General features: G+C 35.3%; 1 protein-coding gene across 1 annotated transcript in view; it reads right to left on the bottom strand.

The window, feature by feature from the left end:
• The window catches only part of LOC133176914 (serine-rich adhesin for platelets-like), a 166,867-nt gene that overhangs the window by 47,316 nt on the left and 103,899 nt on the right, over positions 1 to 15,652 (bottom strand). The window contains exons 44-51 of the mRNA XM_061311972.1: positions 10,822 to 10,959; positions 8,752 to 8,907; positions 7,978 to 8,115; positions 5,662 to 5,777; positions 4,630 to 4,794; positions 2,800 to 2,988; positions 2,327 to 2,583; positions 1,167 to 1,520 (exon numbers count right to left, since the gene is read on the bottom strand). Of these exons, the coding sequence (XP_061167956.1) occupies positions 1,167 to 1,520; positions 2,327 to 2,583; positions 2,800 to 2,988; positions 4,630 to 4,794; positions 5,662 to 5,777; positions 7,978 to 8,115; positions 8,752 to 8,907; positions 10,822 to 10,959 (1,513 nt within the window). The remainder of the gene's footprint in view (positions 1 to 1,166; positions 1,521 to 2,326; positions 2,584 to 2,799; positions 2,989 to 4,629; positions 4,795 to 5,661; positions 5,778 to 7,977; positions 8,116 to 8,751; positions 8,908 to 10,821; positions 10,960 to 15,652) is intronic.

Here is a 15,652-nt window from a genome sequence, read left to right as displayed (position 1 = left end):
ACAATCAAACCTGTTTAAAATAGCAATCAACATCAGTAACTTCCCTTAAACTTGTTTTGCTCATGTCATACTGGAGAAACATTTCTTCAGTTCCCTGTTTTTCTGTTTATAGTTGTAAATTTTTAACAAAATTTACATTAAACAGTATATTCTCAATAAACTGCCGCCTTTTGTACCGTAATTTACAAATCATGGTGGTATTTGGCAACGAACTGAATTTCCCATCTTTAGGGAAACAAGAAATAGAGTTACCATTCTTGGAAATAAAACGTATAGCATTTATTTTCTAAGTATTATTCTAAGTATTATGTAAAAACACATTTCAAAATTTGAAAATGCTTCAAATAGTTTTTTTTATGTACAACAGTTTCGTTTTAAAACAAAATTCAAAATTATGAAATAAATACATGAGTGTAAATCTGCATGTCTGATATTTAAAAAAAATGTATGTGATTTCGATTGTTGTGATCTATTGCCAATAGTATGTAAAATGAATTCCAGTAAAAACATTTGTTTATGGCATCGTTGTTGATAAAACTTTCACAATTCATACTGTATCACTATTGTTAAGGCAAATGTTGCATTGTTTGAAGTAGGGATCATCGAACTAATATCAAACTTTCGTGGCAAAAACATGATTAAATCATTTATATTAAACATACAGCAAAATTATAAGAGCAGTTCATGCTAAGAAAAATATTGTTTACTTAATTCTTTAATTATCTTGTCTGGCTTTACAATGGTCATCTAGATAGCGACAATCAATTAGCCGCTTCACTGACCACATGCATCTTTGCCCGTATATCAAGATAATTGACACATTGAAATGGATGTTAAATTTTTGTGAAAACAGGGTGGCGGATGGAGGTATGCGAATTTGGCATTATAAAAAGAATTTTATATAGCAAGAAAATCGTTCCTGAGAAATCATGGCATTATTGTGAGAATGGTGATGAATTGAATGGCGATAATTCGAGAATTGACTATACATGTAAGTATTAAATCCAGGTATGACTGTACTAACATACATACATGTACGTATTAATGCAGGTATAAATGCACTAACATACATACATGTTGGTATTAATACAAGTATAACTGTACTAACATACATACAATCATGTTAGTATTTTACAATACAGGTCTGATTGTACTAACATACATACATGTAAGTATTAAATCCATTGGTAAGAGCGGAATCAGTTATCAACCCTTTGTTACTGTTGTCATAGCAACATCGTTGACTTCGTTGATCTGAGGCTGTTGAAGACAAAGCTTTCCGCTTGGCGTAGCATGTCATGGTGCTTGGAATACCTGCACTTGTGAATTTCACAAAGTAATCAGTCATTTGCAGTAAAGTAGGGGGACATTTGCTGACATCTGCTATCACAACTGAGTACTGTGGGGTCTGTTGTCGAGTTCTCTGAGTTTCGATATATGCACTACATTGTAGACCTGGATGAGAGGTAAATCCTCCGGACTTGGAGATTCGATAATATGCAAAACCTTTTCTGCTCCATCTAGATAAGCAAAAAGGTAAAATTTTACATCATTAAGAAAGGAACACTAAAATGTTATGGAATAATTTTATCTTGATGAATCATATTTTTCTTGCCTTTTACAAGGTCCTCATATGTCTCTATTCAAATAGATATATTTTTTCAATGAGTGTTTTTTAAAGCAAATAAAACTTAAATGAAGTGAGAGGTCTAATGGTTAAAATCAACAAGGCATTAACCTGTGCATGCACAGATTAAATAAGACATGCATAATACAACATGTACAAGGATCATTGGGGGAGAGTATGGGATTCTCTCTTGAAGAGGTATATTAAGATGTATAAGGATCATTGGGGGAGAGTATGGGATTCTCTCTTAAAGAGGTATATTAAGTACGAAACTGAGCCCTTAGGGCCTCTAATTGGCAACTAATATCCACTAACCATGGCACCTAAAATTTCCAATTGATGTCTAAAATTAAATCATAGGTGGCCAAATTGGCAACCATTTCAAATTGATTTGTGACCATAAAATTCAGGAGATATATAAACAAGTTGCTTAAATATTTTTTAAATCTACAATTTCATAAACAATTACTTAATTGTTTCAGAGACCGATTTCCTTAGGAATCTAAAAATAGCAATGAATTCTTCTTCAACACGTCACATACTGTATACAGGGAAATATTTATGCCCCTTTCCCCCTCGCTGCATGTGGATGATTTTCGAAGGGGCAAATTCAATGAAGACAGTTGTCTCTTTAACACAACTGTGTCTGGACAAATATAGGGAAGCAAATTAAACTACAAGGAGGTTTCATCTACTTACTCTACAGCTCCAACAAGCCCTGTAGGAATAACTTCATCAATCTTCTGTATCTTATCTTTGTCATCAGATTTAGAGAGCAGATCCAGATAAGACTGAGGATATTCTTCAACAGTTTCATTCTGCTTCAAGAGTCCAATCCTCACTGGGTAGTTACCCACTGAGTTCAGAACGTCCCACGTCATTTCTCTGTCATTATATATGACCTTGATATAGGTGTTCTCATAATCTGATAACATCACCAACTGGAAAGTTACAGTCTGTGAAAAAAGTACAAATTTGAAAGTTATAAAAAAAAATCAACATTATTATAATCAATTTGAAATTTGACGGCACTTTGCAAACCCTGATCTGGATTTTCTCTTCTCCAACCTCCTAACCTTTCTTCCAAAGATCCAAATTAATTAATTAATTGAATAATGATCAAGGAAGCAATAAAAAGAACTGTGTAACAGATTTATACACTAATGAGCTACCTGAGATGGACTTGCTGGAGTTTTGCTCAGTTCCATCTTGTACCATGTAATCACAATCATATACTTTGGAGCAGACATGCTAAATCCAGCAAAATTTGCATTGAAATCATTTTTTTGTGCCAACATCAAATTGTTTTCAGCTGTAGCATTAGAGGAGTACTCCTTGTAATAAACACCACTGGCACTGTCCTGTAAAAAAAAAAAAGAAAAAAAACTAGAAATATGTCCATAGGACATGAATGCCCCACCGAGGGTATATTAGTAGTGCAACATGAAAATCTGTATTAGTGTATGAAATTTGATGAGAATATCTTGAATAGTTTCTTTAAAATTGAAATTGAAATCTAAAAAGTTGGATATAGATGATAATTAAATTCTCGTTAAATTATGTATACGTGCATAAACTTACATAAATATATCCTAACTGGTTTCTTGAAAATTAAGCAAACTGCAAATCTAAGAAAAGTGAGGTCAAGGTCACTGGAAAGTTCAACGTCAAATGTTTTTGTTGCAGTTGAATACTTCTCACAAATACATATCAGCATATTTAAGTTTGATAAAAATATTTTAAATGGTTTATTTAAACTGAGCTAAACACTTATTTAAAATAAATGAAGTTAAGGTCAAAGGAAAGGTCAAGGTCAAAAAAATTTGACGCAGTTGAAAAGGTTACATCAGAATGTATTAGCATATGAAGTTTGATAAAAATATTATGAATGTTTTCTTTAAAACTGAGTTAAACACAACTGAGAAAAGTGAGGTCAAAGTCAAAGGAAAGGTCAAGGTCAAAAACTATTGATGCAGTTGAATAGCTTACATCAGTATGTATCAGCATATGAAGTTTGACACTACTTTAAGAAAAGTGAGGTCAAAGGGAGGTCAAGGTAAAAAAATGTTGATGCAGTTGAATAGCTCTCAACAGTATGTATTATTAACATATGAAGTTTGTTAACACTGTATTGAAGGTATCTTTAAACTGAGCTAAACACTACTTTAAAAAAAGTAAGGTCAAAGGAAAGGTCAAGGTAAAAAAAAAATATTGATGCAGTTGAAAAGCTCTCATCAGTTTGTATCAGCATATGAAGTTTGATAAAAATATCTGGAATGATTTCATTAAAACTGAGCTAAACACTAATTTAAGAAAAGTGCGGTCAAGGTCAAAGGAATGGTCAAGGTAAAAAAATGTTGCGGCAGTTGAATAGCTTACATCAGTATGTATCAACATATTAAGTTTGATTACACTATCTTGAATGGTATCTTTAAAACTGAGCTAAACACTAATTTAAGAAAAGTTAGGTCAAGGTCAAATGAAAAGTCAAGGTCAAAAAATGTTGATGCAGTTGAATAGCTTACATCAGTTTGTATCAACATATGAAGATTGATTACACTACCTTGAATGGTATCTTTAAAACTGAGCTAAACACTAATTTAAGAAAAGTGAGGTCAAGGTCAAAATGAAAGGTCAAAGTCAAAAAATGTTGATGCAGTTGCATAGCTCTCATCAATATCTATCAGCATATGAAGTTTGATAAAAATATCTTGGATAGTTTCTTTGAAACTGAGCTTTGAACAGAGCTTAATGCAAAGTGTGACGGAAGGACAGACGGAAGGATGGAGGGACGGAAGGATGGAAGATAGACATGACAAGCACTATATGTCCCGGCCATATTCATGGTAGGGCATAAAAATAACGTTCAAAAAATATATCATTGTCACTGCTTTTCTAAATATTTCATTTTTCACATTTTTCTGACCAGAGGTTTACATAACAGCTAGCCTAGTAAACAAAAACAAAAAAATGATGAAAATGCCTCCTCCTTTCCAACTTACATCTGATCCCACGGCCATGTTGGACCACCAAGGAGCAAATGCTGCCTTTTCTTGGAATGATGAATCCAAGGAGAACGTGGAAGGATTGGTGAACAGTCTCCTTGTTCCTGTACTCTCTGTGTCACTGGTGACAGTGGAGAACAACAGTAACCCTCCTCTCGTGAACTACAGTGTAGAAAAAAAAAATTAACTTCTTTCCCACCTATTCCCTTCAACAAAAGAACACATTGTACTTGCAACTTCTGAAGTTTGAAACTTTGTACTGATCTAGGTCATGTAGACTGACAAGGTCAAATGGCTTAAATGTAAAGTTAATTTTCCTCACTTCCACATAGTAAATTCTAAATTTACAATATGATAGTTTCTTGTTTACCTTTTATTCTTAAAAAAAAAAAGAATTCTTTCAAATTTTTTTCCCTCTCAGTAAGATGTTCACTGAATGTCCTCAATACTGTTTTAAAACTAAATCATATGGCTAATTATTAAACATAGAATGCAAAAGTGTTCCACAGACTTCTGATCTTATAACATACAGTTGTATATTGAGCAGACTCGAGATGGATTTCAATGCATAACACATCATACACACACTGTATAACTTTCCTAGAGTTGTAAAAGTTTGACATCAAAAACCATTCTTTTGAATCCAAATGTTGTTAAAATACACTGCATATTCTTTACCAAGAAGACTATTTAAGGAACAAATGACTACTAATGATCCAAGGAAAAGAAAACAATACTAGTATAGAAGTAATCTGGACACTGAACAGTGAGACCAGTAAAAATCATTGTAAAATACTCTCTGTTAAAACCATGGTCTTCATTGACGTGGAACCTAACCAAGATTTTTTATAAGAGTATTTGAAGACCAAAATAGATAATAAAATGTACACTTTATATCATAATATAAAGTTGAACTTCATAAATAATCAATCCAATTTCATGATCACCTGGTGTGTTAAAAAAATTAACAAGTGCATATGTTTTGTGTAGGTCAACTGTCGTGATTACTTACATAACATGATTACTTACATAAAATGAGGGATACAGGAAATTTCCAACAGGAATGGCATATTGTGGAAAGAAGTACCCAGAATAGGCATCTGATGACAGGTTTGTATGGCCAGTAAAACTGAGCAATCTATTCTCTGAAATAAAGCAAGAGATACCAGGAAAGGTTTGTATGGTCAGTAAAACTGACTACTGTAGATTCCTTATTTTTAGGGAGTACTTAATATAGTGAAATGGCTCTTTGACGTCAAATCGTGAAAACAGTAATTCACAAGTGGACGGTCGATCAAGAGATTTTATATGGATATCAGAACCATAAAAATAAAAGCTAGTAAATTTATTTTGTAAAAGGTGCTTCTCGCGAAATTACGCAATAATTAATTCCTCGAATATATTTAGGAATCAACAGTCATCAATCCTCTGAAATAAAACAAGAGATACAAAGAGAGTTATGCATTTTCAATAAAACTGACTGATTCCCTGAAATAAAACATGAAATACAGAGAGAGTTCTGTATTGTCAATAAAACTGACTGATTCCCTGAAATAAAATAAGAGATACAAAAGATGCTTTTTGCCCCTCCATGTTAACAAGAGGCCCATGGGCCACATCGCTCACCTGAGCACATTGGCTTGGCAAAAGCACAAATCAGTTCAGTATTGAAAAGATTACTGGGAAGGGGGGGGGGTGCTTGTCAATATAACAAATGGCTTTGTTGTACTTGAGAAGACTTTAAAAAAAATTTCCCATACATTCCTTTGTAAAAATTTGATCCCCCATTGTGGCTCCTCCCTATCCCAGGGGTCATGATTTGAACAAACTTGAATCTACACTACCTGAAGATGCTTCCATATCAATATGACTAAACATAGCTTTTCTGTTCTTGAGAAGAAATATTTTTTCTATATGTTCTTATGTAAAATTTTTGATCCTGCATTGTGGCCTGACCCTATCCTAGGGTCATCATTTTAACAAACTTGAATCTACACTACCTGAGGATGCTTCCATATCAAAATGACTAATCATGGCTTTTGCAGTTCTTCAGAAGATATTTTCCTATATATTTCTATTTAAGACTTTGATCCTCCATTGTGGCCCCATCCTACCCCCGGAGTCACGATTTGAACAAAACAGAATCTACACTATCTGAGGATGCTTCCACATAAATATGATAAATCAGCGCTTTGTTGTTCTTGAGAAGAAGATTTTTAAAGGTTTTTCCTATATATTTCTATGTAAAACTTTGATCCTCCATTGTAGCCTCGCCCTACCCCCAGGGGTCATGATTTGAATAAACTTGAATTTACACTAACTGAGGATACTTCCATATAAATATGACTCATCATGGCTTTTCTGTTCTTGAGAAGAAGATTTTTAAAGGTTTTTCCTATATATTTCTATGTTAAACTTTGATCCTCCATTGTGGCGCCGCCCTACCCCGGGGGTCATGATTTGAACAAACTTGAATTTACACTATCTGAAGATGCTTCCATATAAATATGACTCATAATGGCTTTGCTGTTCTTGAGAAAAAGATTTTTAAAGATTTTTCCTATATATTTCTATGTAAAACTTTGATCCTCCATTGTGGCCCCGTCCTACCCATGGGGGTCATGATTTGGACTCACTTGAATCTACACTACCTGAGGATGCTTCCACATGAGTTTCGTCTTTCCTGGCCCTGTGGTTCTTGAGAAGAAGATTTTTAAAAGATGCTATTAATTTTTCAGTAATTCTTTATTATCTCCCCTTGAAAGAGGGCGTCACCCTTCATTTGAACAAACTTGAATCCCCTTCACTCACAAATACTCTGTGCCAAGTTTGGTTGAAACTGGCCCAGTAGTTTTGGAGAAGAAGATGAAATTGTGAAAAGTTTACGACAACAACAATGCCGAAGACAACAACGATGACAGACAATGGACAAATTTCGATCGGAAAAGCTCATTTGAGCCTTTGGCTCAGGTGAGTTAAAAATATGGACATAAAAATCATTTATTCTACTAAAATGGTAAAATAATTTATGGATGGTAAAACATAACATGTAGATCATCTCTGTTCACTCCAAAATTGTTGTGTCAATTAAAATTTCAGTCCTTTTTAGAAATATATTACATTTACAAGATTGTATAAAGAAAAACCATTTTTAAATGGCAGATTTTTTGGTAGTTGTTACTAACTGAACAATTATGTATCTTAATTGTCCCTGTCTATCAGTTACTGCTTTAATCTGAATGCCTTGTGATGCAGCTCTCCCTATGAAAAAGAGGCTCATTGAGTAAACAGTCAGCAAGGTGACTGATTTCAATGACATGGATAGGATAAAAATTTTCAATTTACCTTTGCATGTCCCTGTGTTTCCTTCACCTGTGTATCCAGATTTACAAGCACAGGTAAAACTACCAGGTGTGTTAGTACAGGTAGCTCTGGATGCAATGTCACAGTTGTTTAAACTACTGCTGTCACACTCATTAACATCTAAAAAATAAATGAAACATAATACTGGAATCATGCATGAAAAGAACATGATTTAACATTTCAATTTTCTAATCCAAAATTATTAACATATAAATTTTTGTCCTATACAAAGGAGCTCTCACTTTAACTTCTGTACATGCATACTTAGTATGTAAGTAAACCCTCTAGAAGATGTACAAAAATAAACTTACCGATGTATACCATGGTTGTACTATTTCAAGTTAAAACTCACTGCTGGATCATGAACAAAGATATAGACTTACCAATGCATACCCTGGTCAATTGTAGTAATAAGACCTACTGGTTGTATATACAAATAGAGACTGCATACTCTTGTTCTACCGTTGTGAGTAAACCCAAAGGAACATGCATAAAGAAAGACTTCAGCTTACCACTATCCTGGTTAATTGTTGAGGAGTAATCCCACTAGAAAATGTATAAAGATGGACTTACCACTACCCTGGTTAATTGTTGAGGAGTAATCCCACTAGAACATGTATAAAGATGGACTTACCACTACCCTGGTTAATTGTTGATGAGTTATCCCACTAGAACATGTATAAAGATGGACTTACCACTACCCTGGTTAATTGTTGATGAGTAATCTCACTAGAACATGTATAAAGATGGACTTACCACTACATATTCTGGTTGTACTGTTGTAAGTAAATCCACTGGAACATGTACAATCATAGCTCCCAACAGTGTCCCTACACCCAGACACGCCCACTTTGAATGTTTTTGTATTAATGTCTTTACAGTCATTATTGTCATGATTACATTCATTATCATCTGAAATGTAACAGAATGTGTTAGTGGTAGATGTCTAGTGCACAAGTTGTGAATAGTATTAGAAATTAAGATTATGAGTGCTTAACAACTATACTCCTACAAGAAAGAGCCTCGGTTAACGTCCCTATGCTCCTTATATACCTCGGACTCTTACATCCTATGCTCCTTATATACCTCGGACTCTTACATCCAAAGGCCATTTTCTAACGAGCTCTTTGCGACTAAAATTTGGTCGGAACATATAATGTGTGAAATAAACTGTAAATAAGTAATTCTCAGGTAACAATGTGTTTATATGGGGTATAAAAGTCGCAAGAAATCATAAAATCCACTTTATTCAGTATGCATCATTGATCATTATTTCAATTTGTCACCAGAAGGTAACTTTGGTAACGCGACACTAATTAAGTCAAAAGTATCTCGTCATGAACCTCTAGTATGCTGGAGTATTAACAACTATACATAATTCATCATTCACTAATAAAAACTGTCTCAAATCCTGTTTCTGAAAATTTTTCATTGATTTTCCATCATTATTTGACAACTAAAACTGGAAATTTTATGTTAAAGAGGACAATTTTTTTTATGGATTAAGGATGCTATGCATGGGGAAAAAAGCTGAATTATAATATAGAATATATATGAATACTGTCCTACAATTTTAAAGCATTTCACACATTGAACTAGTAACATGTATTACCACATCTGAAGATTTAACATCTGAATTTGAAAATGCATGAATATATGCACTACCCAATCACATTGAATATGAAATGTGAAGATGACGAACAGCTAACATGCATGAAAGTCCAATTTAACAACACAAATTGAAAGTAGAGACTACTGAACATATCTTAGGTAGGACCAGGTGCTATGGACATATTTTGAAGTAGAAAGAGCAAGAGCCACTTAGGGCCTTTTTTGGCCCTAAGAATTTCTGAAAAATTGAAACTGCTCAGTTTTGATTGAAAATGTAGTATTTATAACTTGGATCCTTGGTGTCCGTGTATCTATATTGATCACGACGTAATTTTCTCTCTAGTCAATGCATTATGACTTCATAAAATACATCATTTTCCCAATATCCTGTAAATTCCCTTAAAAATAGCCAAAAATTTAGGTATTTTTTCAATATTTCATATAGAGCACAACCTCTGATCCAAAATATGCAATAACATAATGAAAGATCTGTTTTTGAAGATCACAAAACATATTTTAATTTTTGGATCATGGGCTGTGCTCATATTTTAATTCTTTGCTGAAGGCAGTCATGCAAATACACGTTTTCTGCAAAATTCAAGAACATTGCATTTTCTCAAAGCCTGTTTTCCAATACCTGGATTCTCAAAAACACATTTTGTTATAGGAAATGAAAGCACTAAGTCTCTACTTTAATTTGATACATGAAATGGGACAGAGGGTGATAGTCAATTAATTGATATAATGACAGGGCCATTTTATGCATAAAGTGAACCTAGATCTTTGGCCCCTAGCTCTTGTCCTTGATTAGGCCAAATAAAAAAATATATGTGGTTCCGGTTACACCTCCAAACAAATTAGGGTAGGTAGGTAGGGTTTTTTTTTTTTTTTTTTAAATATAATAAACGTCAAAAATATCATTGAATGTTCTTGAATTAACTATTGGTGATATTAGTGAGATAATACTATTGCTTTCTTTCAAGTGGTGACATTTGTAACTGACAAAACACTTGTACTGCGTGTTGAAACGATGTTGTCATAGAAGGCCACCATTGATGAAACTAAAACTAATACCGGAGCCAATGAGGGAAATCGGGGAAAATTCCGGAAATTTGAAAATTGTCAAAAAAAAGGTTTAGGCTCGGGGGTATAAAAAAGGGATGGTCGGGTAACCGGAACCACACATATTTTTTTATTTGGCCTTATGATACTTACTGACACAGTACACTCCTTCATTGACAAAGCCAGTTAGACAGGAACATTTAAATGTTCCACCAGACTGGACTCTACAGGTATGTGTCACTCCATCAGCTTCGCATGGATCAGGGATTGCGTCACATGGATTGGTGGTTACTGGTAAGAAATGAAAACAAATATTTCATGACTGCATGTACATATTTAAATATTTCATGACTGCATGTACATATTTATACAAAAAAAAAGTCATGAATTTATTTATAATACATGATGTTATTATTATTTTTACATTTGAGTATTAAATAACTATTTTATAAATGAAATTTCATCTATTTTGTATAACATATTATGCAGTTTCTCACATGTAACCACATATTTCATAAAACTTTACATATTTGCAAATTTTTGTTTATGAAGGATAAAAGGCTAATTTGTCCATGAGAAGTCCCGTTTTCTTCCATTTTTCGTTTTAATGCTTTAGTTTTTCTGCCGATTTTCTTCCATCTTTAAGATGTTTAGGGTCTCCTTTGACAATGTGATATACATGTATATATCAGTATTATCATAATTATAATCGTCCATTTACTAAAGGATTTATTTAAATTAGTATAACTTTGCCTTTCATTTGAAACATTTTATTTCACTTTTATGGCCTCACATGAGGCATAAAAGTACAAACAAGAAATAAATCGACAATGAAAAGGTAACAAATGAACAAAGGATTAACATATATACAATATTAATTTAGAGGTATTGGAAGGAATTCAAGAGTGAAATAAAGACATTACAATCTTACAAAATTGCCAAGCCAATTAAGGTAAATTTATCATCACTGTTAAACAAGTTAGCAAAACTATTAATCTGTTAATATTTTTCACTTTTCAGTTGGCGCCATTTAAAAAGTAAATACGGACATCAAACCCGATCATATATTTTTAAATCTTGAACTCGACGCAGTTGACGATTTGAACAATTTTTTGCATAACATATGGGGCAGTCATACAAGGTTTTCAAGCGGGACAATTTGAAAAATATAGCTTAATCCTGCAAAGATATTTAAAAATTGTATTATTGTTTATACTCTTATGCCTCATGTGAGGCCTTGAGTGAAGAAAAAGTTTCAAAAGTTTGAAGTTTCAAAGCAAAATATGCATTCTACTCAGTAGTTTCACCTCTGTGAAGGTATATATTGCTTTATTTACTGAAATAAAAATTAAATCAGACACATGGACCTTAATTAGATATTAATTGAAAACAAACTGGAATTGCTATTATAGATACTTGATTCAAACATTCATTTTTACTATCTAATTTAAAATGAATAAAACAGAAACACACCAAGGCAGACATATTTCTTCGAGTTGGCACTTTAAAGATATTAATCTTATTGTATATTGCCATATTTCATTTTTAACATATACCTACAATGAATTCCCCCCCCCCCCCCCAAAAAAAAAAAAAAAACAACAAAATCCCCTAAAAACAAAACAAACCAAAAAATAAACAAACAAATAAAAACACACACACACAGACACACACATCCAAAAAACAAAACATACCCCCCCCAAAAAAAAAACATACCCCCCCCCCCCAAAAAAAAAGAAACAAAAAAGAAAAAACAAAAAACAAAAGCCCAAAGCAATTAACACTGTAGTGTTTTTTTTTTTTTAAATTTGTATAATTCATTTGCAACAAATATAAAAATTTAGACCAAGCTAATTGATACTTCAGGTTTATACATAAAAACATACTAACTAACCAACACACGGTGCTAAACCAGTGCACGCCTTCTCCTGTTTCAGTTCATTCCCACAATCCCCGCCTCTCTCTGCTCCTGTGACATCAGTACAGTTACGTGTCCTTGTTTGGAGCCCATCCCCACAATCCGAATCACAGGCACCCCAAGAAGACCATGAGGTGTAGCTTGGTATGGCTGTATATTTCATTAAATATTAATAATTATGTACAACATGTACTGAATATAAAATATGGTGATTATTTTATTATTTAATAAAATATCACATGTATATAATATTATTCCTTTTTTAGTTTATTAAAATTTTATTAAACACTTAGATTAACCAGTTAATAGTTTGGAGCATTATATCATCAATAGAAACATTTGATAAAGCTGAAAAAAAAAATTCTTACCATACTGACATCTATTTCCAGTATAGTTCCCATTACACTGACAAGCACCCCCACTACTCTCCCGGACACACACTCCGCCATTTTGACAACTGATATTAGCACAGACATCTTCTGTAGTTGTGGTAGGTAATGTTGTTGTTGTAAGAGCTTGTGTTGTTGTTGTTGCTGCTTGTGTTGTTGCTATTGTATCATCCTGTGTTGTTGCTGCAGTTTCTGAAGTTGTTACTGCAGCCTGTGTTGTTATGGTTGCAGATTCTGCTGTTGTTACTGCAGCCTGTGTTGTTGTGGTTGCAGATTCTGCTGTTGTTACTGCAGCCTGTGTTGTTGTGGATGCAGATTCTATTGTTGTAACTGCAGCCTGTGATGTTGTGATTGCAGATTCTGCTGTTGTTACTGCAGTCTGTGTTGTTGTGGATGCAGATTCTATTGTTGTTACTGCAGTCTGTGTTGTTGTGGATGCAGATTCTGCTGTTGTTACTGCAGCCTGTGTTGTTGTGGTTGCAGATTCTGCTGGTGTTACTGCAGCCTGTGTTGTTGTGGATGCAGACTCTGTTGTTGTTACTGCAGTCTGTGTTGTTATGGTTGCAGATTCTGCTGTAGTAACTGCAGCCTGTGTTGTTGTGGATGCAGATTCCATTGTTGTTGCTGCAGCCTGTGTTGTTGTGGTTGCAGATTCTGCTGTTGTTACTGAAGCGTGTGTTGTTGGGTATGCAGATTCTGCTGTTGTTGCTGCAGCCTGTGTTGTTGCAGCCTGTATTGTTGCAGATTCTGCTGTTGTTACTGCAGCCTGTGTTGTTGTGGATGCAGATTCCATTGTTGTTGCTGCAGCCTGTGTTGCTGTGGTTGCAGATTCTGCTGTTGTTACTGCAGCCTGTGTTGTTGGGGATGCAGATTCTGCTGTTGTTGCTGCAGCCTGTGTTGTTGCAGCCTGTATTGTTGCAGATTCTGCTGTTGTTGTTGCAGCCTGTGTTGTTGCAGATTCTGCTGTAGTAACTGCAGCCTGTGTTGTTGTGGATGCAGATTCCATTGTTGTTGCTGCAGCCTGTGTTGTTGTGGATGCATATTCTGCTGTTGTTACTGCAGCCTGTGTTGTTGGGTATGCAGATTCTGCTGTTGTTGCTGCAGCCTGTGTTGTTGCAGCCTGTAATGTTGCAGATTCTGCTGTTGTTGTTGAAGCCTGTGTTGTTGCAGATTCTGCTGTTGTTGCTGCAGCCTGTGTTGTTATGGTTGCAGATTCTGCTGTTGTTACTGCAGCCTGTGTTGTGGTTGCAGATTCTGCTGTTGTTACTGCAGCCTGTGTTGTTGTGGATGCAGATTCTATTGTTGTAACTGCAGCCTGTGATGTTGTGGTTGCAGATTCTGCTGTTGTTACTGCAGCCTGTGTTGTTGTGGTTGCAGATTCTGCTGTTGTTACTACAGCCTGTGTTGTTATGGTTTCAGATTCTGCTGTTGTCACTGCAGCCTGTGGTGTTGTGGTTGCAGATTCTGCTGTTGTTACTGCAGCTTGTGTTGTTGCAACCTGTATTGTTGCAGATTCTGCTGTTGTTGTTGCAGCCTGTGTTGTTGCAGATTCTGCTGTTGTTACTGCAGCCTGTGTTGTTGTGGTTGCAGATTCTGCTGTTGTTGCTGCAGCCTGTGTTGTTAAGGTTGCAGTATCTACTGGTGTTGTTGCAGCCTGTGTTGTAGTGGATGCAGACTCTGTTGTTGTTACTGCAGCCTGTGTTGTTGTGGTTGCAGATTCTGCTGTAGTAACTGCGGCCTGTGTTGTTGTGGATGCAGATTCTGTTGTTGTTACTGCAGCCTGTGTTGTTGTGGTTGCAAATTCTGCTGTTGTTACTGCAGCCTGTGTTGTTGTGGTTGCAGATTCTGCTGTTGTTACTACAGCCTGTGTTGTTATGGTTTCAGATTCTGCTGTTGTCACTGCAGCCTGTGGTGTTGTGGTTGCAGATTCTGCTGTTGTTACTGCAGCCTGTGTTGTTGTGGTTGCAGATTCTGCTGTTGTTGCTGCAGCCTGTGCTGTTAAGGTTGCAGTATCTACTGGTGTTGTTGCAGCCTGTGTTGTAGTGGATGCAGACTCTGTTGTTGTTACTGCAGCCTGTGTTGTTGTGGTTGCAGATTCTGTTGTTGTTACTGCAGCCTGTGTTGTTGTGGTTGCAAATTCTGCTGTTGTTACTGCAGCCTGTGTTGTTGTGGTTGCAGATTCTGCTGTTGTTACTGCAGCCTGTGTTGTTGTGGTTGTAGATTCTGCTGTTGTTACTGCAGCCTGTGTTGTTGTGGATGCATATTCTGCTGTTATGGCTGCAGCCTGTGTTGTTGCAGCCTGTATTGTTGCAGATTCTGCTGTTGTTACTAAAGCCTGTGTTGTTGCAGATTCTGCTGTTGTTACTAAAGCCTGTGGTGTTGTGGTTGCAGATTCTGTTGTTGTTACTGCAGCTTGTGTTGTTGCAGCCTGTATTGTTGCAGATTCTGCTGTTGTTACTGCAGCCTGTGTTGTTGCAGATTCTGCTGTTGTTACTAAAGCCTGTGGTGTTGTGGTTGCAGATTCTGCTGTTGTTACTGCAGCTTGTGTTGTTGCAGCCTGTATTGTTGCAGATTCTGCTGTTGTTGTTGCAGCCTGTGTTGTTGCAGATTCTGCTGTTGTTACTGCAGCCTGTGTTGTTGTGGTTGCAGATTCTGCTGTTGTTACTGCAGCCTGTGT

The sequence above is a fragment of the Saccostrea echinata genome, unplaced genomic scaffold (genome assembly GCF_033153115.1).
Source record: "Saccostrea echinata isolate AGI-Se365-2 ecotype Australia unplaced genomic scaffold, CSIRO_AGI_Sech_v1 ptg000084l, whole genome shotgun sequence".
NCBI classification, from domain to species: Eukaryota; Metazoa; Mollusca; class Bivalvia; order Ostreida; family Ostreidae; genus Saccostrea; species Saccostrea echinata.
Note: the sequence above shows the minus strand (reverse complement) of the source record. Positions and strands in the feature narration are given on the sequence as shown.